A 24,923-nucleotide genomic window follows, 5' to 3' on the forward strand; every position below is an offset into this window, starting at 1 on the left:
TCAGCCAAGTTGTTAACCACTGTGCCACTAAAACTAGGGCTCCCAATATTGCTATAGGCCCCCTGAGTGGCTATAACTGGAAAGATCAACAAAATCAAATATCGATGGGGATCTAGAACAATGAAACTCCCCTACTCTGCTGGGGTGAGTGTAAATCGGTACAACTACTTTGGAAAGCTGTTTGGAAGAATTTACTAAAGCTGAGCATATTCACAGCCTTTGACACATAAGGAAACCCTGGTGGTAGAGTGGTTGAGGGCTACAGCTGCTAACCAAAAGGTCAGCAGTTTGAATCCACTAGGTGATCCTGTGGAGCTTTTGTGGTTTTCATGGGCATGCTGTGAGCGCAAATACAAATTAGAAGAAAGAAAGAATAAAAAGGGAAAAAGTAAATTTTCCCTATTAAAAAAAGGGAAGAGCACCCCGCCCCATCCTCTCTTTAGAGCATTTCCTTTGAAAGACTTGTAGTTGTAAATTCCTTCTCTGCCTCTTTGAAATATATGTAAATCTTTTGAAAGGCAAAATAAGCCTCTTGCCAATTTTACAACCCAGGAATGTTTCCTCAAGGGCATGGAAGTCATCTTTGTGAAATGTAATTAATCAATGAAGACAGCATCCCTATCTCCCAGTTTCCTGGGAGGACAGGAGTCTAACTTCAGCTGACACTTGCCTCCAAGTGGCAAACCTGCCTCTGGCCATAAAGGTATGAGAAATTAATTATTTTTCTTTGGATAAAGGCAATTAGCAAACTCAGGTGGCTATCCCAATTACCAGGTGATTTTAGGAAGGCAGATGAAGCTGAAGTCTTCTTACTTAAGGAATAATTATGATTTACCTTGAGGACATGCATGTTAGGGGTTGTATCTGCCTGGCTATATAAAAGGATAAAATTCCTTTCTGTCTTACCAATCACTTTAGTAAATTACTTGTGCTGTGCATCACAGTCTGGGTCAATGCTTGTTTAGTGATGAGATTGCTTTCCTTATCTTACTTTTGTAGAGAACTTGTCTGGGTCAACAGGAGATTTTGTTTTTAATTATGGTTCTCCAACAATATGCTTTTTTTTTTTTTTTTAACAATATGCAGGGAGGCGAAGATTGGAATGAAACAACGTGCATTTTTCTAGCTGAGACTGAACAAGGCAAGCCTCTGCCTTCTTGTTTCAGCTCTCATACTGTAAACAAGTGTCCTTTTCACAGTTCATTTAGTGCCATGTTTTTCACATTTTGTAGGTAATTTCACTGTTGAAAATGGCCTGCGAACATGTTGCCGAAGTGCTATCTAATGTTCCTAAGACCAAGGACACTACAGAGAAGATCTTACAGAAGAAATTCGTGTTAGATGAGCTTCATTCAGGCGTGATTTATAGTGCTGTTTGCTATGAGTTCGACATGAATAAATTAACAATATAAATTAAATAATGTGTCTTTAAACAGAAACACACATAAAACAAGGTTATGTATTGATTGGTTGGTGAAAATGTTGTGACCAGAGGCTCACAGAAACTTAACCCTATAATTCCCTTAGAGAAATGGTTCCCAAACCAAAAACCAAACCCATGGCCTTTGAGTCAATTTTGACTCACAGCGACCCTATAGGACAGAGTAGAACTGCCCCATAGGGTTTTCCAAGGCTGTAATTTTTATGAAAGCAGACTGTACCATCTTTCTCCTGAGGAGTGGCTGGTAGGTTGGTAGGTTCAAACCACCAACCTTTCAGTTAGAAGTTGAGCACTTAACTACTGTGCCACCAGGGCTCCTTAGAAAATGGTTCAGTAGTCACTAACTCAGTGTTTGTGGAGACTTCATAGACTGTAACTACTGCAAATGATGAGAATCAACTGTATATACCTGACAGAAATGCATATATTTGCTCACAAAAGACGTGTACTAGAATGTTTATGGCAGTGCCTACTATTCATACTAGCTCCAAACTGGAACCTATTCAAATGTCTACCAACAGTAGCATGGATAAATTTATTGAGGTATAGTCACACAATGGAAAACTATACACCAATGAGAGTAAATGAACTACAACTACATGCGGCAATAAGGATGAATCTCAGAGACATACAGTTGAGTGAAGGAAGCCAGACACATAATGTTCATACTGTATGACTCTAATTATACAAATTTCAAAAATAAGGAAAATGAATTTGTGACACTGGGAGTCAGGATAGTGGTTATCTCCAATGGAAGAAGTGACTGGAAGGGGCCACAAGGGAGTATCTGGGGTGCTGACACCAATATTTTATTTCTTGATTTGGATGCTTGTTACACGAAGCTGCTCACTTAGGAAAGTAAATAAGATAAAGCTTTCCAGATTAGAAAGAAATAAGTGAAAGAATCTCCAATCACAGATGATGTGACATTTTATGTAGAAAATCATAAGGAATCCACTAAAAGCTATTAAATTTCAACAGAAATTTACTCTCTTTTCTTCATTATTTACTCTGAGAAGACACTCTGGGGGAGGTAGGTTTTTAGCTATAGCTCTATAGGGTTGCTAAGAGTTGGAATCGAGTCAACGACAGTGGGTTTGGTTTTGGTTTTGTTATGTGGAAAAAGGAGGATGCTTAGACCAAAGAGAATATAGTTACTTAGTAAAGATCTGAGTGACTAATGAAATAACCATAAGCAGTTAGATCAACTCAGAAAAATTACTCAATACCTCTTTACTCAAAGAGAAGATTAGCCAGTAAATGGAAGGAAATAGAGATTCTAAGAAGAATTAGGTTTCTTTCATGGGTTAAAAGGGCATGGGGCAGATCTTCCTTCAGAGCCTACACATAAAAAACCAAAACAAAACAACAAAACCTTTCAGTTAGCAGCCGAGCACTTTAACAACTGTGCTATGAGGGCCCCTTGGGGTACACTTAGTAGGAACTTTATAAATGATGATCAAATGAATGAATGTCTCTTAACCCTAAAAAAAAAGGGTGGACAATTTCCTCCTGGAATTGCTATGTTCTTCTGCAACGCCAGCACTTTTGCACACCCTACCTTCCTCCTCACTGGCTTTCCAGGCCTGGAGGCCTTTCACCATTGGGTATCTATCCCCATCAACTTGATCTGTGTGGTTTCCATCCTAGGCAACAGTATCATCCTCTTCCTGATCCACACAGACCCAGCCTTACACGAACCCATGTACATCTTCCTGTTCATGTTGGCAGCATCTGATCTGGGTCTCTGTGCCTCTACCTTCCCCACCATGGTGCGGCTCCTCTGGCTAGGTGCTGGTGAATTGCCCTTTGACTTCTGTGTAGCACAAATGTTCTTCATTCATGCCTTCACCTTGGTGGAATCTGGTGTGCTGCTCGCCATGGCCTTCGATCTCATCATTGCTATCTGGAACCCTCTGCACTATGCCACAATCCTTACCCACTCAGCCATGGTCAAAGTGGGGGCTGCCATTCTAGTGAGGGCTGTTCTGCTCAATCTTCCAGGACCCATCCTCCTGCGGCGTCTGCTCTTCCCCCAGATCAGCATACTCTCACACTGCTACTGTCTGCACTGTGACCTCGTGGGGCTGGCCTGCTCAAACACCCGGGTCAACAGCCTGGTTGGCCTGGTCTCCATCCTCCTCTCACTGGGCCTTGACTCCTCCCTTATCATGCTCTCATATGCACTGATCCTACAGACAGTGCTGGGCATTGCATCACCTGGGGAACGGCTCAAGGCACTCAACACGTGTGTCTCACACCTCTGCATTGTTCTCATCTTTTATTTGCCCAAACTGGGGCTGTCTGTATTGCACCGAGTAGAGAAGCACAGCTATCCTGCTCTAGCAGTGTTCATGGCCAACCTGCACTTTGTGGTCCTGCCTTTCATGAACGCTATTGTCTACTGCATCAAATCTAAGCAGATCCGCCAGAGCCTCTTAAAGGGTTTCCAACAGAAGAGAGTTGATGTCTCCTAAAATAGCAAAAAGACCAAGGGCACCTTGGAATTCATAGGGGAGTGAGAGTAATGGTGAAGGGTTAATTTCTGAGATTTCTGAATGATCTTACCTTTACTGTTGAGCCCTTTGTGGGGCATTATCAGTCTCTACAGTTTTTAGAGACTGAGACTCCAAACCTCCAAAAAATTATAATTTTAGGAGACTGAGAATTTGAAATACCACCTTGATAATCCTCTCATTGCTCTGTCTGACTAGAGCCCAACTATTTTAGTTTCGCATATGCTGTGACATCTCCTTACCTAGGGGACTTAACCACACTAACAGAGGATGTGTGTGTATATCTCTTCTTTCCCCAGTTGATTTTTTGTTTGTTTGTTTTCCCATTTGATTTTTAAGCCTAAAGAAAAGAAGAAGTGATAAACTATATTTACCTTTGTACTGGCCTCTCCTCCCAAATTATTATTAAGCAGCTAATCTACTAAGAAGTAGAAAAGTGGGAGGGGGAGAGGGAAGGAGAGATACATACAACAACACTGCACATGTTGAATTTATCAAGCACTTATTTGCAGCTAAGTTTTCTTTGTGTGTGTCCCTGCTGTGATCTAAAGTTTGGTCCTGCCAAGGCCAGGAAAGCTGCTCCCTATAAATTTTATATAGCACTGGTTTCTTAAGGACCAATTGTAAGGGTGGAATAGCTGCTCATCTCTGAGTGGGAGAAGCAGCCAATCGACTAGGATGCAAACTCCATGAGGGTAGGAATTCAGGGGCTGTGTTGTTCAATGATGTGTCCCAACTTCCAAAAACTGTGCCTACAATATAGTAAGTGTCCAATGCGTATTGTCGAACAATTGAGTAGGGAGGATGAAGGGACAGAAGTTTCTTGTCAGCTGATACCTCAGAAAGAAAGAGGATTGGGAGAGATGAAATGTCTGGATATGAGGGTAACAAGCAATTGATTGGCAAGAGCAGGATGAAGTAAAGATGGATGTCAGAGACCTTGGGACAAAGTATGATTCTCCCTGTGCCACATGGTCAAGAAGATGGTTTCTAATGGCAGAGCTCAGAGGGAAGATAAGTTTATTGTGGAGCATTTTCTAAAGTTGCCTCCCAACTTTCAGGAGGAGACTTACCTAGAAACTGAAGGATGTCTCACCCCATCACTGGCTTTGCCTTTGGTCTGCTAAATCCTAAAATGTTCATAAATTTTTTAATGCATTGGAATAGGAATATTCCTGGTGGAAAATTACTACTCAAATGTAATAGAACAAGCCATGCAAAAGCTCTTAAAAAGTGCTTTCCCTATACCTCTGCACATCCAGACAATTGGGAATTCAACAACTGTGGTCATTTTTGTGTGTCATTTCCATGAACTGCGACAAGAGAGGATGAGGAACTTGGAGGCAAGAAGGCAGGGTGGGCATGCAGTTTTAATTGGAAAGGTTGTTTTCCCTACCAGATTGTATTTACACAAGCACTGAAGCATGGGATTCAAGGAACTCAGAACCCTGTGCCTGTCAGTAAATAGGAGGCTATTGCCAACCACATGCATGTGAAGATGGCCAGGTCCTGTCCATAGAGTCCAAGAGGCAGGGCTAATAAGTCCTGTGTTCAGAAATACACTTTTGGAACATCATGTCTAGTGGCTGCCAACCAATAGTTTCAGTAAATCCAAAAACTGTTTGATGAGACATTTTGGAAAATGAGGGACTTTCAAAAGATGGTTTTGCTGTCCAAGAAGGTCTCTCATCAGGGTCAGAAAGCTTGGGCTGAACAAGTACCATGTCATCCAGTCCCTTCTGTCTACTCTACCCACCACCCCAATAACAAGAAGATTCTGATCAAGGAACCAGTATATCTCTGAGGCTCTCATCACCCTTGATCAGAAACACCAGGATGAGGTTATAGTATTTGGAACCACAAGCAGCCTTGGGAAGTAAAAAATAAACAAGCAAACAAAAACCAAACAAACATTGTATGTAGAGTCCTAGAGCTGGAAAAATTCCTATTCTGAGAATTAACAGGATAAAGCCTGGATATCAGATACACATTTGAAGACTTCAGGGATCCTTTTGCTTCATTATTATTGCCTTTTCTCAGCAGTTCTGAGCTTGAAGCCTTCTCCCTCCATGATACCATCACCATAGACTTGTCATTCTTACTGTTGGCCATTCCTTGGCTGCACTGAAGTCATGCGCTAGAAGGAATCTAGGGATGTATGTCTCTACAACTTTACCATCAGTCAGCAGACATCTCAGCATGTCCCATTATGCCTTCCTATGCTTCACAGGCCAGATAACTACTGAAGTAGCTTAGCCTGCCACAAGTAAGGGTCCTGAGATGGCCTCTAAAAAGCTTTGCTACTAGTTTACCCAGTTAAGGATTATCAAGGAGTGATATACAATAGCTTTTAGAACTTGACATCAGTAGTCCAAAAAAAAAAAAAAAAAAGTGTGTGTACATCAATCCAAAACCTCTACTCTTAATCATTATACTAATCAGCCTGTCCCCTACCCATGCAAAACACCTGAGTAAAATCTCAGCTCCAACTCATACCAGCTGTGTGACCTTAAGCTGTTACTTCACCTTTCTGAACCTCCCTTTCCTCATCATTCTAAAGGGAGGATAATACCTACCTCATAAAGATGTCGTGAGGATTCAATTAGTCAATGTACATAAAGTACTTAATCCGGCAGCAGAGTACCAGTTTTATGTTTGTGTGGTTATTTTATTAATGCCTGTTCGCCTTATGTATTTCAGGCTCAGTGATGGTGGGAACCACATCTGTGTTTCCTGACTTGTCTAACCCTACCATTTAGCACAAGGCCCAGAATATTATAGGCCTTTTATGCATTAAATGAATGAGTGAATAAACGAAAGAACAAAATCTTGGCAAATGGGAAATGCTATTGAACTCAATAGAGTCCCATTTGTTATCATTAATATTGTTATCACTGTCATACAATTTGTATCAGGTAATGGCAAGTGCTGTTCGGCTTGTTGCAAATGCAGAATTTTTATTCAAGGTCACCTTGCTCCATAAAACCTTTGGCTTTATTAATTTATAACTTAGCCTCTCAAGAACACTAGTTCCCAAAGGGGTGATTTAAGTCTGGTCTAAAGAGATCTACGATACATAATGCAGCTATCACGACTTGTTCTGGGTTAACTGGAGAGCATACTCTAAATCTATGATACTCTAGAACTAGGCGGGGTTCTTGGTGACTGGGAATTGGTGACTGACTTACCTCATATATTTTTAGATGAGTAAAAAATTTGTGCACGCCTTATCCTAAGCTTGGCTACTAGAAATCAAGGGATTGGTGGGGGGTGGTTGCAGACAAAAGGAGAAGGCTTATGGAAACCAGGATATATATCACAGGTCCTTCAAAGCCAAGTCTCTCCAAGCTGATTAATCTACATCGTGCATGGACTGGTCATGGGGCAAGTGGTTTCCTAATTGTCCTCTATAAGGCAGAGAGCTGTTTTTGTCCTTTACAAAGAAGGAAAAGAAAGCCTATAGAAGATGATCTAATGAACAATTGCTGTGAATTCACTCAGAGTGATGTGAAGTTATGATTAATGCAAATTTATTTTTGCTGTAATGCTTTGTGAATATAAGCTCATGCCATCCAACTAACTTAACTAACTTAAAGCATGATGCAAAATGCAGAAGTCCATGGTAGCTTTGAGCGAGACTCTAATTTTCTGCAGCCAGAGAACAGGTTACTTAAAATCAGGCCCAAGATAAAATTGTAAGGGTTGCAGAAATATAAAGAAGGTCCAACTCTTCGCTTTATACAAGCAGTTAACTCAAATATAAAGCCACAAATAGTTTAAATGTAAAAAGATGAAAAAAATACACTGTGCAAAGTTTAAGCAGAATAAAACTAGGGTAGCTATAACAACACCAAAGTTAACTTAAAAATTAGAGTATTACCAGAGATAAAAAGGATTATTTAATAATACTAAACATGTCAAATTGTATCTATCTTTTTTTTATCTATATGTGTACATTAATTCTAAGTGTGTATGCACCTAGTAATAGAGCTTGCAAATATACAAAGAAAAAATTGACAGAACTAGAAGTAAAAATAGGCAAATTAACAAGTACAGTTGGAGATTTCAACACCTCTCTCTCTGGCAGTAATTTATAGAAGTAGATAAAATATCTGTAAAAATATGCAAGAGTTGAAGAATATTACCAATCAATCTGACCTACTTGATATTCATGGAATAGTACATCCGAAATTGCAGAAACACATTCATTTAAAGTGTATTTGGAATATTTATCTAGACTATATCAGGGTTATGAAACTAGTTTCAATACATTTTAAAGGATTAAAATAATACAGCAGAGGCGGGGCCAAGATGGCTGACTAGGTAGACGCTACCTCGGATCCCTCTTGCAACAAAGACTCGGAAAAACAAGTGAATCGATCAGATACATAACAATCTACGAACCCTGAACAACAAACACAGATTTAAAGAGTTGACCTGAATGACAGAGATGGAGAATGAACAAACACGGGGAAGCAGCGGCTGTTTTCGGGGCCTGGAGCCAGCGTCCCAGTCAGGTAACCTTGGCGCCGGGCTTAGGACTGGGCCCAGGAGAGCTGAACACAAAATCTTGTGACGGCGCAAACAAGGCGCGCAGCCCTACACTCGTGAACTGACGCCGGAAGGGGGCCCAGCTGGTCCAGGGGCGGCATGGCAACGCGGCTGGTGGGAGAAGTTGCCAGGAGGCAGTGACTGGTTTTGGAGCCGGGAGTGCAGCGTCCCAGTGGGGGAACCTTGGCGCCGGGCTTTGGACTGGGCGCAGGGGAGCTGGACACGGCATCCGCTCATGGCACAAACACGGGGCGCAGCCCTGCTCCCCTAAACTAACCCTGGGAGGGGGCCCAGCCGGTCCACAGGGGTGGCATGGTGACGTGGCTGGTGGGACTAGAAGTCCCCAGGAGGCAGTGACTGGTTTTGGAGCTGGGAGTGCAGCGTCCCAGCAGGGTAACCTTGACGCTGGGCTTTGGACTGGCAGCGGATGATCTGACCGCGGCTTTAGCGGGCCAGACCCACGGGGGCAATCTCCACAGAGCCAGCACACATAGGTGACAGATAAAATGGTCATCCCAAGCAAGATAAGCAGCTTTGGCTATATTCCGGGGTGCTACTCTCCTGTTTTTCCGAACCCCCCCTCCCCTTCCCAGGCGGCTTCATTAACATTGGAATTTCCTAAGCCAGAGGGAGAACGGCTCCGGCTCCGCTGCGGCTTTTCCCTTTTTTTGGGGTCTTTTCCTAACCCATTCTTCCAGCCTGAGAGAAGCAACCACAAAAAACCCAGAGACCAAAAATCCTTCCCTAATTGGACTAAAAACACAGAACCACCTCCAGCGAAGCATATATGATCCAAATCTCCGGTTTTCATCCTTACAGGGAACAAGGTGGCGGTTATATTCCAAAGGCAGTTCTGACAGGGATCTGACTGCATTTTTTTTAGAGGATTTACTGGAAAAACAAGTTTCCCAGGTCTGATATCTCTGCTTCTTCAACAGAGCCCTAACTGACCCACAACAGGGAACTGAGGGCTGAAGCTCCCCCTAGACCACCTAGCCTCTTGCCTTAGGGGTCTAAGGAGGGTGACACCTACCAATCAGTAGAGGTACTTGCATTGGGGGGCTAAGGTACAGCTGCAGTGCCCTCCCACCCAGGTGCTATAGGAATAGAGACACACCTACCTCACTGACACTTGGGGGAAGCCTGTCAGCATCCTGCCCCCCCTGGAGTGTGAACCCAGGCTGCTAATAGAATCTGGTGCACACAACTATCACCACTACTTCTCAAGGTGGATAGGTGTTAGGGTGCAGTACACACTTTATGACCGAAAATCAGATTCTACTCAAGAATAGTGAATAGACTCAGGCATATATATCTGGCAACAGCCCAAACCAGCTGGTAATAGGTCATAAGTAAGTCAAGGGCTACAACAAACAAGACAGCACAATCTAGTAGCCCATCCACGTATATTGAAAGAAAACAAAACAAGATAAGACTCAGTGAGCAAATATAGAATAAACCACTACTATATCTTTTTTTTTTTTTATATCTTAGTGATGGCTCGGAGACAGCAGTCGATGTCAAACCACATAAAGAAGCAGACCATGACAGCTTCTACAACCCCCCAAATAAAAGAATCAATATCTTTCCCAAATGAAGATACAATCCTGGAATTATCAGATACAGAATATAAAAAACTAATTTACAGAATGTTTCAAGACATCAGGGACGACCTCAGAAATGAAACAAGGCAAACTGCAGAAAAAGCCAAGGAACACACTGATAAAACAGTTGAAGAACTCAAAAAGATTATTCAAGAACATAGTGGAAAAATTAATAAGTTGCAAGAATCCATAGAGAGCATGCAGAAATCCAAAAGATTAACAATAAAATTACAGAATTAGACAACGCAATAGGAAGTCAGAGGGGCAGACTCGAGCAATTAGAATGCAGACTGGGAAATCTGGGCTACCAGGGAATTAACACCAACATAGCTGAAAAAAAAATCAGATAAAAGAATTAAAAAAAATGAAGAAACCCTAAGAATCATGTGGGACTCTATCAAGAAGGATAACTTGCGGGTGATTGGAGTCCCAGAACAGGGAGGGAGGACAGAAAACACAGAAAAAATATTTGAAGATCTGCTGACAGAAAACTTCCCTGACATCATGAAAGACGAAAGGATATCTATCCAAGATGCTCATGGAACCCCATTTAAGACTGATCCAAAAAGAAAAACATCAAGACATATTATCATCAAACTTGCCAAAACCAAAGATAAAGAGAAAATTTTAAAAGCAGCCAGGGAGAAAAGAAAGGTCTCCTACAAAGGAGAATCAATAAAAGTAAGTTCAGACTACTCAGCAGAAACCATGCAGGCAAGAAGGGAATGGGACGACATATACAGAGCACTGAAGGAGAAAAACTGCCAGCCAAGGTTCATATATCCAGCAAAACTCTCTCTGAAATATGAAGGCGAAATTAAGATATTTACAGATAAACACAAGCTTAGAGAATTTGCAAAAACCAAACCAAAGCTACAAGAAATACTAAAGGAAATTGTTTGGTCAGAAAACCAATAATATCAGATACCAGCACAACACAAGGTCACAAAACAGAACATCCTGATATCAACTCAAATAGGGAAATCACAAAAACAAATTAAGACTAATTAAAAGAAAAATGCTCATAACAGGGAGTCATTGAAGTTAATATGTAAAAGATCACAATAATCAAAAAGAGGGACTAAATACAGGTGGCATAGAACCGCCATATGGAGAGTGATACAAGATGATATAGGGCAATACAAGTTAGGTTTTTACTTAGAAAAATAGGGGTAAATATTAAGGTAACCACAAAGAGGTATAACAACTCCATAACTCATAATAAAAGCCAAGAAAAACTTAACGACTCAACAAATATAAAGTCAAATACTATGAAAATGAGGATCTCACAATTTACAAAGAAAAATGTCTCAGCACAAAAAAGTAAGTGGAACAATGAAATTGTCAACAACTCACACAAAAAGGCATCAAAATGACAACACTAAACACTTATTTATCTATAATTATGCTGAATGTAAATGGACTAAATGCACCAATAAAGAGACAGAGAGTCTCGGACTGGATAAAGAAACACGATCCATCTATATGCTGCCTACAAGAGACACACCTTAGACTTAGAGACACAAACAAACTAAAACTCAAAGGATGGAAAAAAATATATCAAGCAAACAATAAGCAAAAAAGAAGAGGAGTGGCAATATTAATTTCTGACAAAATAGACTTTAGACTTAAATCCACCACAAAGGATAAAGAAGGACACTACATAACGATAAAAGGGACAATTGATCAGGAAGATATAACCATATTAAATATTTATGGACCCAATGACAGGGCTGCAAGATACATAAATAGAATTTTAACAGATCTGAAAAGTGAGATAGACACCTCCACAATTATAGTAGGAGACTTCAACACACCACTTTCGGAGAAGGACAGGACATCCAGTAAGAAGCTCAATAGAGACACGGAAGACCTAATTACAACAATCAACCAACTTGACCTCATTGACTTATACAGAACTCTCCACCCAACTGCTGCAAAGTATACTTTTTTTTCTAGCGCACATGAAACATTCTCTAGAATAGACCACATATTAGGTCATAAAACAAACCTTTGCAGGGTCCAAAACATCGAAATATTACAAAGCATCTTCTCAGACCAAAAGGCAATAAAACTAGAAATCAATAACAGAAAAATTAGGGAAAAGAAATCAAATACTTGGAAAATGAACAATACCCTCCTGAAAAAAGACTGGGTTATAGAAGACATCAAGGAGGGAATAAGGAAATTCATAGAATGCAATGAGAATGAAAATACTTCCTATCAAAACCTCTGGGACACAGCAAAAGCAGTGCTCAGAGGCCAATTTATATCGATAAATGCACACACAAAAAGAAGAAAGAGCCAAAATCAGAGAACTGTCCCTACAACTTGAACAAATAGAAAGTGAGCAACAAAAGAATCCATCAGGCACCAGAAGAAAACAAATAATAAAAATTAGAGCTGAACTAAATGAATTAGAGAACAGAAAAACAATTGAAAGAATTAACAAAGCCAAAAGCTGGTTCTTTGAAAAAATTAACAAAATTGGTAAACCATTGGCTAGACTGACTAAAGAAATACAGGAAAGGAAACAACCCGAATAAGAAACGAGAAAGGCCACATCACAACAGACCCAACTGAAATTAAAAGAATCATATCAGATTATTACGAAAAATTGTACTCTAACAAATTTGCAAACCTAGAAGAAATGGATGAATTCCTGAAAAAACACTACCCACCTAAACTAACACATTCAGAAGTAGAACAACTAAATAGACACATAACAAAAAAAGAGATTGAAACGGTAATCAAAAAACTCCCAAGAACAACAACAACAAAAAAACCCTGGCCCAGATGGCTTCACTGCACAGTTCTACCAAACTTTCAGAGAAGAGTTAACACCACTACTACTACAGGTACTTCAAAGCATAGAAAATGACGGAATACTACCCAACTCATTCTATGAAGCCACCATCTCCCTGATACCAAAACCAGGTAAAGACATCACAAAAAAAGAAAATTACAGACCTATATCCCTCATGAACATAGATGCAAAAATCCTCAACAAAATTGTAGCCAATAGAATTCAACAACATATCAAAAAAATAATTCACCGAAACCAAGTGGGATTTATACCAGGTATGCAAGGCTGGTTTAATATTAGAAAAACCATTAATGTAATCCACCATATAAATAAAACAGAAGACAAAAACCACATGATCTTATCAATTGATGCAGAAAAGGCATTTGACAAAGTCCAACACCCATTCATGATAAAAACTCTTACCAAAATAGGAATTGAAGGAAAATTCCTCAACATAATAAAGGGCATCTATGCAAAGCCAACAGCCAACATCACTCTAAATGGAGAGAACTGAAAGCATTTCCCTTCAGAACGGGAACCAGACAAGGACGCCCTTTATCACCGCTCTTATTCAACATTGTGCTAGAAGTCCTAGCCAGAGCAATTAGGCTAGACAAAGAAATAAAGGGCATCCGGATTGGCAAAGAGGAAGTAAAATTATCTCTATTTGCAGATGACATGATCTTATACACAGAAAACCCAATGAATCCTCCAGAAAACTACTGAAACTAATAGAAGAGTTTGGCAGAGTCTCAGGTTATAAGATAAACATACAAAAATCACTTGGATTCCTCTACATCAACAAAAAGAACATCAAAGAGGAAATAATCAAATCAATACCATTCACAGTAGCCCCCAAGAAGATAAAATACTTAGGAATAAATCTTCCCAAGGATGTAAAAGACCTATACAAAGAAAACTACAAAGCTCTACTACAAGAAATTCAAAAGGACATACTTAAGTGGAAAAACATACCTTGCTCATGGATAGGAAGACTTAACATAGTAAAAATGTCATAGTAAAAGCCATCTATACATACAATGCACTTCCGATCCAAATTCCAGTGTCATTTTTTAAGATGATAGAGAAACAAATCACTAACTTCATATGGAAGGGAATGAAGCCTCGGATAAGCAAAGCATTACTGAAAAAGAAGAAGAAAGTGAGAGGCCTCACTCTACCTGATTTCAGAACCTATTTTACAGCCACAGTAGTCAAAACAGCCTGGTACCAGTACAACAACAGACACATAGACCAGTGGAACAGAATTGAGAACCCAGATATAAATCCATCCACATACGAGCAGCTGATATTTGACAAAGGCCCAGTGTCAGTTAATTGGGGAAAAGATAGTCTTTTTAACAAATGGTGCTGGCATAACTGGATATCCATTTGCAAAAAAATGAAACAGGACTCATACCTAACACCAAGCACAAAAACTAACTCCAAGTGGATCCTAAACATAAAGACTAAAACGATAAAGATCATGGAAGAAAAAATAGGGACGACCTTAGGAGCCCTAATACAAGGCATAAAGAGAATACAAAACATTACCAAAAATGACGAAGAGAAACCAGATAACTGGGAGCTCCTAAAAATCAAACACCTATGCTCATCTAAAGACTTCACCAAAAGAGTAAAAAGACCACCTACAGACTGGGAAAGAATTTTCAGCTATGACATCTCCGACCAGCACCTGATCTCTAAAATCTATATGATTCTGTTAAAAAATCAACCACGAAAAGACAAACAACCCAATCAAGAAGTGGGCAAAGGATATGAACACACACTTCACTAAAGAAGATATTCAGACAGCTAACAGACACATGAGAAAATGCTCTTGATCATTAGCCATTAGAGAAATGCAAATTAAAACCACGATGAGATTCCATCTCACTCCAACAAGGCTGGCATTAATCCAAAAAACACAAAATAATAAATGTTGGAGAGGCTGCGGAGAGATTGGAACTCTTATACACTGCTGGTCGGAATGTAAAATGGTACAACCACTTTGGAAATCTATCTGGCATTATCTTAAACAGTTAGAAATAGAACTACCATACAACCCAGAAATCCCACTCCTTGGAATATACCCTAGAGAAATAAGAGCCTTCACACAAACAGATATATGCACACCCATGTTTATTGCAGCTCTGTTTACAATAGCAAAAAGCTGGAAGCAACCAAGGTGTCCATCAACGGATGAATGGGTAAATAAATTGTGGTATATTCACACAATGGAATACTACGCATCGATGAAGAACAGTGACGAATCTGTGAAACATTTCATAACATGGCGGAACCTGGAAGGCATTATGCTGAGCGAAATGAGTCAGAGGCAAAAGGACAAATATTGTATAAGACCACTATTATAAGATTTTGAGAAATAGTATAAACTGAGAAGAACACATACTTTTGTGGTTACAAGGAGGGGAGGGAGGGAGGGTGGGAGAGAGTTTTTTACTGATTAGTTAGTAGGTAAGAACTACTTTAGGTGAAGGGAAGGACAATACTCAATACAAGGAAGGTCAGCTCAACTGGACTGGAGCAAAAGCAAAGAAGTTTCCGGGATAAACTGAATGCTTCAAAGGTCAGTGAAGCAAGGGCGGGGGTTTGGGGACTATGGCTTAAGGGGACTTCTAAGTCAATTGGCAAAATAATACTATTATGAAAACATTCTGCATCCTACTTTGAAATGTGGTGTCTGGGGTCTTAAATGCTAACAAGCGGCCATCTAAGATGAATCAATTAGTGTCAACCCACCTGGATGAAAGGAGAATGAAGAACACCAAGGTCACACAACAACTATGAGCCCAAGAGACAGAAAGGACCACATGAACCAGAGACTTACATCATCCTGAGACCAGAAGAACTAGATGGTGTCCGGCCATGACTAATGACTGCCCTGACAGGAAGCACAACAGAGAACCCCTGAGGGAGCAGGAGATCAGTGGGATGCAGACCCCAAATTCTCATAAAAAGACCATACTTAATGGTCTGACTGAGACTAGAGGAATCCCAGTGGTCATGGTCCCCAAACCTTCTGTTGGCCCAGGACAGGAACCATTCCCGAAGACAACTCATCAGACATGGAAGGGACTGGACAGTGGGTAGGAGAGAGATGCTGATGAAGAGAGAGCTAATTATATCAGGTGGACACTTGAGACTGTGTTGGCATCTCCTGTCTGGAGGGGAGATGGGAGGGTAGAGAGGGCTAGAAACTGGCAAAATTGTTATGAAAGGAGAGACCGGAAGGGCTGACTCATTAAAGGGAGAGTAAGTGGGAGTATGGAGTAAGGTGTATATAAGCTTATACGTGACAGACTGACTTGATTTGTAAACGTTCACTTAAAGCTCAATAAAAATTCTTAAAAAAAAATAATACAGCATGTTTTCCAACAACAATGGATTCAAAATAAATAGTAATAAGATACATAGAAAATCTCCAAACAATTGAAAATTAATACATTTCTAAATAACTCATGAGTCACAAAGAATTCATAAAGTCAACTAGAAAGCAGTTCAAAATATTTTAGCACAGTATATGAAAATTTGTGGGATACAGACAAAGCAATGAGTAGAAGGAAATTTGTGTATTTAAGTTCTATTTTAATAACTTGTTTTTGTTGCTAAGAATATACACTAATTCAACAATTTCTACATGTACAATTAAGTGATACTGATTACATTTTTTGAGTTATGCAACCCTTCTTTTCCAAGTTGTTCCTCCCTCATTAACATAAACTCACTCCCCCTAAGGTTTCTGTCTACTCTTTTGAGTTGCTGTTATCAATTTAACCCCATACAGACAGTTCTTAAAAGAGCATAATACTCAAGGCAGACATTTTTTACTAGTTAAGCTAAACTATTTGTTGGTTTTAAAAGGAATTCAAGGGATATTTTTGGTTTATGATATAAAGGTTATCTCATAGTTTTAGGGGCTCATCTATCATCCATGGCTCTAGAAAGTCTGGATCCCATGAGAATTTGAAATTCTGTTCTACATTTTTCCCCTTTTGGTCGGGACTCTTCTATAGACTCTTTGATCAAAAGGTTCAGTAATGGTAGCCAGATATGTATAAATTCTTATATTAGGAAAAAAAAAAGAAAAATTTAAAATAAACAATTTGAGTTTATACCTTAAGAAGCTAGAAACAGAAGGACACAGTATAAAGTACATAGAAGAAAGGAAATTGAAAGATATGAACAAAATCAATGAAAGAACAAATAAAAAACAAACTAGAGAAAACTCGACAAAGCCAAAATTTGTACCTTTTAAAAATTAATTAAATTAAACCCCTCTACCCAGCATGACGGAACAGGACAAAGAGAGAGAAGATATGCAAATACCAATATCACAAATAAAAGAGATGATATCACTGCAGATCCTACAGACTTGAAAGGATAATAAGTAGGACATTTTGAACAACTTTATGCCTGTAATTTTGATAATTTAGAGGAAATGGTAAGATTGTTAGAAAACACAAAATCTGAATGGAACTATACCCATTAACAGCTGACTTTGAAATAAAAAACACAAAGTAAATTTCAAGCTCAGATGTGTTTCCTGGGGAATTCTATCAAATTCTTAAGGAATAAATGAAACAAATTTTACATGAGCACTTTCAGAAAATGCAGTAGAAGGGAATACTTCCCCATATACTTTATGAGGCAAGCAAAATACTAATATACAAAATTGATAAGGAAATTGCAAGAAAAAAATCACAAGACGAATATCTTTCATGAAGATATACATATATGCTTATCAAAATATTAACAAAGTGAACCCAACAATATATAAATATGATAATATATAATGACTAAGTGGTATTGTGTTAATGAGGAACCTGTATGTAGACCAAGAGGCAATCATTCGAACATAACAAAGGGGTGCTGTGTAGTTTAAAGTCAGGAAAGGTGTGCATCAGGTTTGCACATATTTCACCATATTTATTCAATCTGTATGCTGAGCAAATAACCTGAGAAGCTGGTCTGTATGAAGAAGAATGGGGCATCAGGATCGGAGGAAGATGCATTAACAACCTGTGATATGCAGATGACACATAAATGAAGAGGACTTGAAACATTTACTGAGGAAGATCAAAGACTATATCCTTCTGTATGGTTTACACCTCAACATAAAGAAAACAAAAATCCTCACAAGTGGACCAATAAGCAACATCACGATAAGCAGAGAAAAGATTGAAGACATCAAGGATTTCATTTGTCAATGCTCATGGAAGCAGCTGTCAAGAAATCAAAAGCACATTGCATTGGGAAAATCTGCTGCCAAAGACCTCTTTAAAGTGTTAAAAAACAAAGATGTCACTTTAAGGACTAAGGTGCACCTGACCCAAGCCATGGTATTTTCAATCATCTCATATGCGTGTGAAAGCTGGACAATGAATAAGGAAGACCAAAGAAGAACAGATGCCTTTAATTATGGTGTTGGTGAAGAATATCGAATATATCATGGGCTGCCAGAACAATGAACAAATTTGTATTGGAAGAAATACAGCCAGAATGCTCCTTAGAAGCGAGGAAGGGGAGACTGTCTCATGTACTTTGGACATGTTATCAGGAAGGACCAGTTCCCAGAGAAGGACATCATGCCTGGTAAAGTAGAGGGTCAGCGAAAAAGAGGAAGACCCTCAAGGAGATGGACTTACACAGTGGCTGCAACAATGGGCTCAGGCATAATGATCGTGAGGATGGTATAGAACTGGACAGTGTTTCATTCTGTTGTACATAGGCTCACTATGAATCAGAACTGACTCAACGACACCTAAAAGCAACAACAACAAGAAGTGGTATTTATACCAGGAATGCAAGGGAGTTTAACTTTTAAAATTTACCAAAAAGCCAAAAACCAAACCAAGTGCCGTTGAGTCGATTCCGACTCATAACGACCCTATAGGACAGAGTAGAGCTGCCCCATAGAGTTTCCAAGGAGAGCCTGGAGGATTCGAACTGCTGACGCTTTGGTTAGCAGCCGTAGCACTTAACCACTACACCACCAGGGTTTCCATTTAAAAGTTAGGTCAATATAATTCATAGAATTAATGAATAAAGGAGAAAAATCATATGATTACCTAAGTATAGTTGGAAAAATTATTTGACTAAATTCAACAGCATTTTGGATAGAAACTTTCCATAACTAGAAATAGAAGGGTACATTGTCAACCTGATAAGTGACATCTATGAAAAACATACAGTTAAATAATGCTGGATGATCAAAGACTGAATGCTTTCCTTGTAAGATGAGGTACAAATGCAAGGATGTCTGTCTTACTACTTCTCTTCAACATTGTGTTGGAGGTCCCAGCCAGTGGAATAAGACAAGAAAAAGAAACCAAAAATCATACCTCAAAATCTATTTTTATTTTTTAGGAATTAGCACATTGAATCTAAAATTTATATGGGAATGTAAAGAGCCTAGGATAGCCCTAACCATTGTGGAAAGTACAGTGTTGGCAGACTTACAATACTTCATTTTGAGACTTTCTATAAAACTATAATTATCAAGACAATGTACTATTGACATAAAATAAACAAATAGATTAATGAAACGAAACAGAATTCAGGAGTACATCCACACATAAAGAGTTGATGATTTTTGACAACGTTGTCAAAGCAATTTAATTCAGAAAAGAAAGGCTTTTAAACAAAACAATACTTGAACAACTGCACACCTATATGAGAAGGAACCTTGATCTCTGCTCATGCCATACAAAATTATCATTTGTGTTGGGTCATAGGCTTGAAATTATGAGCTGTATTTAAGAAGTACTAATTATAAACAAAATCAATAATTTGGACTTAAAACTAAAAATTTCTTTTTATCAAACAATACTAGTAAGAAAATCAAAATGCAAGCTAGAAATCAGATAGAATATTTTCACTACATATATCTATCAAATAAGTTGAATTCAGACTGTATAAACAGCTACTACAAGTCATTAAAAATCAGAAAACAATAAAAATGAGCAGAAGAATTGAACAAATGTTTCATAGAAGAGGCTATATGCACAGTCAGTAAACATATGAGAAGTTGCTCAATGTCATTAACCATCAGAAAAATGCAAATTAAAAGCACAGTGAATAACTTTATGCTTACTAGAATGATTAAAATGAAAAAATAATGCCAACATCAAGGGTTGGCCACGATATTGGACAACCTGGGAGTAGTCATCCATCACTGGTGAGAGTACAGAGTGGTACTTTGGAAAACCATCTGGCAGAGTCCTTTAAAGTCAAGCATATATCTGTCCTGTGATCCAGTAATTCTACTTCTAGGTTAAAAAAATATTCATAGCAGCTTTATTCTGAGTAGACAAAAGTGGGAAACAGCCAAGATGTCCAAAGGGTAAGTGGTTTAACAAACTTTGGTATATTCATACAATCTAATGGAACACTACTCAGAGAAAGATAAAAGAGAAATGCATTTTTTTTTTTTTTTTGAAATTTTACTGATACGCACAACGTGAATGAATCTCAAAAACATTATGTTGGGCCAAAGAAGCTGGACACAGGAGAATACATTCCGTATCATTTCATTATATGAACTTCTAGAACAGCAAATTGAATCCAAGGTGATCGAAATCAAACAGCGGGGGAGCAGAAGTATCGCATGGAAAGGGGCACAGGGAAGTTTCTGAGGCTGTGAAGATATTCTGCATCTTGACTGAGGTGGTGGTTATACTGCTGTATACATTTGCCAGAGGTAATCAGTCTGTACACTTAATGTTGTTGTTGTGTGCTGTTAAATCAATGACAACTTATAGAGACCCTATAGGACAAGTATAACTGTCCCATAGGGTTTCCTAGGACGTAATCTTTATAGGAGCAGATGGCTAGGACTTTCCTAGCTCCTGGTGGGTTTGAACCTTTTGGTCAGCACTGCTCTACCAGGGTCCCTCGTACACTTAATAGATACTTAATATATGTTGCATTTTATTTCATATACCTCACTAAAAAAAGTGGTTTAGGAAAAAATTAAAGCCATAGCAAATATAGTCTCAAATAGGATGTAGCCAGTTTTCCTGACTTCTTCTATAGTTTGGGTTAACTATCTTGGGGAGTAGACTTTATTTGCCGATCTGTGGCCTTGGATTGTATGGCAACCTGAGAAAATTGAGTCTACTAATCTTATGTGCACTGAGCCCTGGAGTGAAGGAAGAATCACTTCGATGACTTCAGGTTAGGTAATCTCGGAGAAGGTGGCTTTTCATACCCTTACAAAGGGGGGACAGGGCAAGGTGGGCCCTGGGACATCATTTCTCCTGAACAAGTTAGGTGTCTTTATACCTACAGTTCCTGTGCTTACCCTAATCACAGTAATTTAATTCTGTTTGGCCACTGTGTCCTTACATGTTTGTTTTCTCTAACAGTGAGTGGTCAACTTGAGAAGAGGACTTTTGGCCTCATCAAATCCATACACCTAGATTTTAGCAAAATATCTGACCCACAGTACATGCTCAGTGAATACATCAAAATTCATCTTCCAGAGAACCTTCCCAGAGTGACACTACACTTTGTTTCTTATTCCTTTGCACAGTTTGCCATGATTCTTCTTCATTTCTTGTTGTCTCTATGGCCCATAACTTAGTGTTCTGTCTCTGTCTGTCTTATTTTGTGTGTGAATCCTAGTCAGACTCTGAGCTCACTGAGGAAGGTATCCATGTATCCCTATAAGAGTGGGAATACCTGCCTATGGATGAGAGGTTATTTTATCAGACCAGTAGCTATATTTTTCTCATTTTACTGAAGTCTCCTGGAAGGTGGGAGACACATCAGAACAGCAGGGTAGGATTCTCTGGGGGGCTACTATCAAGCTGGTGGCCATACTATCCCTTAGACAGAGGTTCCTTGAGTGTTACACCCATATCTACCTCACAAGTAGGAATCACTTGGTGGGTTTTTCCCCATCTGACTTGTGCTATGTCTCCACTGAAGGTGGGTTTCTGTCTTGTAGTCATGCTGGGAACCACAGGTCTCTCAAACATTGTCCAAGGCTGAGGGAAGGAGAGAGTAGAGTCCCAGGGCTGGGTTGAAGACTTTATGACTGAGCAGGGGCCCATTTCAGCAGTCGGATGGCTCCCTCCTGGATCTGCTTGGTCTTCATGCCATAGATGATGGGGTTAAGCATGGGTGGCACGACGAGGTAGAGGTCAGCCAGGAGGATGTGGATGTGCCGGGGCACATGCTGGCCAAAACGTTGTGTGTAGAATGAGAATAGCCCTGGTGTGTAGAAGAGTAGGATGACACCCAGGTGGGAACCACAAGTGCCAAAGGTCTTGGCCCTTGCCTCCTTGGAGGAGAGGCCTAACACAGCCCGCAGGATGAGTGTGTAGGAGACAGCGATGCAGATGGAGTCAGTGCCCACCACTAGTGTGGCAGCTCTGATGCCATAGATATTGTTCGGCTTTGTGTCCCCACAAGCCAGCTTTACCACTGCCATATGCTCACAGTAGGAGTGGGCTACCACTCGGCTACAGTAGCTCAACCGTGCCAGTAAGCAGGTGAGTGGGGTCATGAGCCCCAGGCCACGAAACACAGCAGCGGCCCCCAGCTTGCTCGCAGTCTCTGGGGGCAATAATGACCCATAGTGCAAAGGCCAGCAGATGGCCAAGTAGCGGTCAAAGGACTTGCTAGCAGGATGCCAGATTCTACAGCTGAGAAGCCATGGATAAAGAACATCTGGGCAGCACAAGCCCCAAAGGCGATCTCAGCAGCATTTGCCCAAAAGAGTGCTAGGAGCTTGGGCATGGTGGAGGTGCAGAGCACCAGGTCAATGGTGGACAGCATGCGTAGGAACAGGTACATGGGCTGGTGCAGGGCAGGCTCTGAGCGTACCACTAGCAGCACTGCCATGTTGCCAAGTACTGCCAGAGCATACATGGCACAGAAGGGAAATGCAATCCAAAAGTGGGGTGACTCCAGGCCAGGAATTCCCATGAGCAGGAAGGAGGCTGAGTTCTGATGGCTGTGGTTTGTGTGTGTCAAGCAAGTGGACAGAGAAGACCTTACTGCCTTGCTCTGAGCCCTGGGAGGCCCTGAGAGATGAAATAACTGGGATTTATCCTCATGATTTGACTGAAACTAAAATGGCAGAAGGAAATATTTGAGTTAGACCTCATGAAAAACATTCAGAATGAGAAGATTGTAGGACATTGGCAAATGATGCAAGGCACGATGTGGGGTTACCATCACACAGGTTCAAAGGAGCCCTTGCCAATTCTATTTCAGTGATCTCTAGATTGGCAGGCAGCGTGTATGTGTGATGGCCGTGGAATCTTCTCCATGGAGAAGGTAAGGGGCTAGACACCTTTGCAGCTTTTTTCTTTCTGCCTGTAAACTCTAGTATTATTTTCTCCTGATTCATATACCTTTGTGACAATATAAGGATAAGGTAATGATCAAAGTCAGGCATGCTGGGTGTCAGGCTCCAATGTGGAGAGATCAAAACTGAGGGGAAGAAAGGGAAATCTTGGAAGAATTTTTCATGCCATTGCCAGAACCTGGGTTCTGACTAGGAAGAGCCAAGTACATCGTGAGGGACTGAGTCTCTTGCAGTCTGCCACAATCATAAGACTGCTTGGCTTATATTTAGTACCAGGATTCTGTGTTTGCCTCAGGTGTCCTATATTGATAGGTAGAAGCAGGTAGAATCGTGCATACCTGGTCAAGTAGTGAGGGGTCAGGCTGATCTGGTCATGTTATCTGATAAAAATCATTGAGAGATGATTGTGTACAAAGGTCTGTCAAAAAGGGGATGAAAGGGAATTTTAGTCACTGGGAACACAGAATTATTTCCTGTAAGCAAATACAGAGACCAAGACTGGTCAAATGATAGTACTGAGCGTATCTCTACCCCATCTCTTCTGTCCATTACCCACACAGTCTATCTCCCCGGATCTTCCCCTCACGCATGTGTTCCTTCTCATCTGTCTGTTGTCCAGTAAAAAAAACTTGCTGCCATCAAGTCGATTCTGAATCATAGTGACACTACAGGATACAGTAGAACTGTCCCATAGGGTTTCCAAGGAGCACCTGGTGGATTTGAACTGCTAACCTTTTGGTTAGCAGCCAAGCTCTTTACCACTGTGCCACCAGTCCAGTAGGCAGTCAGTAATTGAGGATTTGAGAGAGAAGGGAAGAGTAAACAAAAAAAAAGTGGAAATGGAAAGGCGACAAAGATAAAAAGGAAAGATGAGAGCAAGAATCAGAAACACATAGAAGAGGGTAGAAAAGTAAAGAGAAAGAGAGAAAAGAACATTTCTTCCAAGGGCTTCTAATGGGATGTGACTGGGTTCTGGTTGCCAAATGAAACAGAGATTCTGCAACCAATTGGACCCTATGAAGTCAGAGTACTTCTATTCCTTAGCTTAAGTTTCAATACTCCTTGTAATGCCTAGCATCAGGTGCCCATACCGGAAGATCACAGGAAACTGTCTTGGGGACAGAAGCAGGAAAGGAAAGAGTAAGGACTGTAATGTGATGTCGGGAAGGAACTCCAGATCAGGATGTCTGGCTGGGTGTCTACTATAGCTGTCACTGGGATATTGAAACAAATCATTTCACCACTTCCTGTCTCATCATCCCCTCTGCCACGTGCTCCCTGTTTTTCCTTCTGTGCTAGGCTCCTCCCTGAGTTTCTACCACCCAGCCTGGGTTCAAAGCTCCCCATAGGGGAGGTGAGCATTGTTTTTGGAGTCATGATTTTGGAAGCATGGGCTTCTAGGTGCCCTTCCTTTGGCGTAGAGAATTGAGAGCTGAATAATGCAGTCATTCCTGGGACAACCACGCATTGTTTCCCTTCCTTTCTCTTCCTCTACCTCTGTATTTCCATAACTGAATCAGGTTTCCTGAGCTCCTGCTGCCACTCAAGGAACTTATATTCCCTCCTTGATCTGGGAGCCATAAACTCCCTTTGCCCTAGCCCCATTTGTACGGATGGGAAAACAGAAGTTGGAAGAGCACATGTTGAGCAGGATATGCCCAGG

The 24,923-nt window shown here is 40.3% G+C and overlaps 1 protein-coding gene and 1 pseudogene across 1 annotated transcript; one reads left to right on the forward strand and one right to left on the reverse strand.

The window, feature by feature from the left end:
- Positions 1-2,964: 2,964 nt before the first annotated feature.
- Positions 2,965-3,918, forward strand: LOC126079923 (olfactory receptor 51H1-like). The gene has a single exon (XM_049891278.1). The coding sequence runs from the start codon at positions 2,965-2,967 to the stop codon at positions 3,916-3,918; it is 954 nt and encodes a 317-aa protein (XP_049747235.1).
- Positions 3,919-21,976: 18,058 nt separating this feature from the next.
- LOC126079170 (olfactory receptor 52P1-like) lies at positions 21,977-22,917 on the reverse strand (annotated as a pseudogene).
- Between the last annotated feature and the right edge of the window lie 2,006 nt (positions 22,918-24,923).

This window comes from Elephas maximus, chromosome 7, assembly GCF_024166365.1.
Source record: "Elephas maximus indicus isolate mEleMax1 chromosome 7, mEleMax1 primary haplotype, whole genome shotgun sequence".
In the NCBI taxonomy this organism is placed as follows: domain Eukaryota; kingdom Metazoa; phylum Chordata; class Mammalia; order Proboscidea; family Elephantidae; genus Elephas; species Elephas maximus.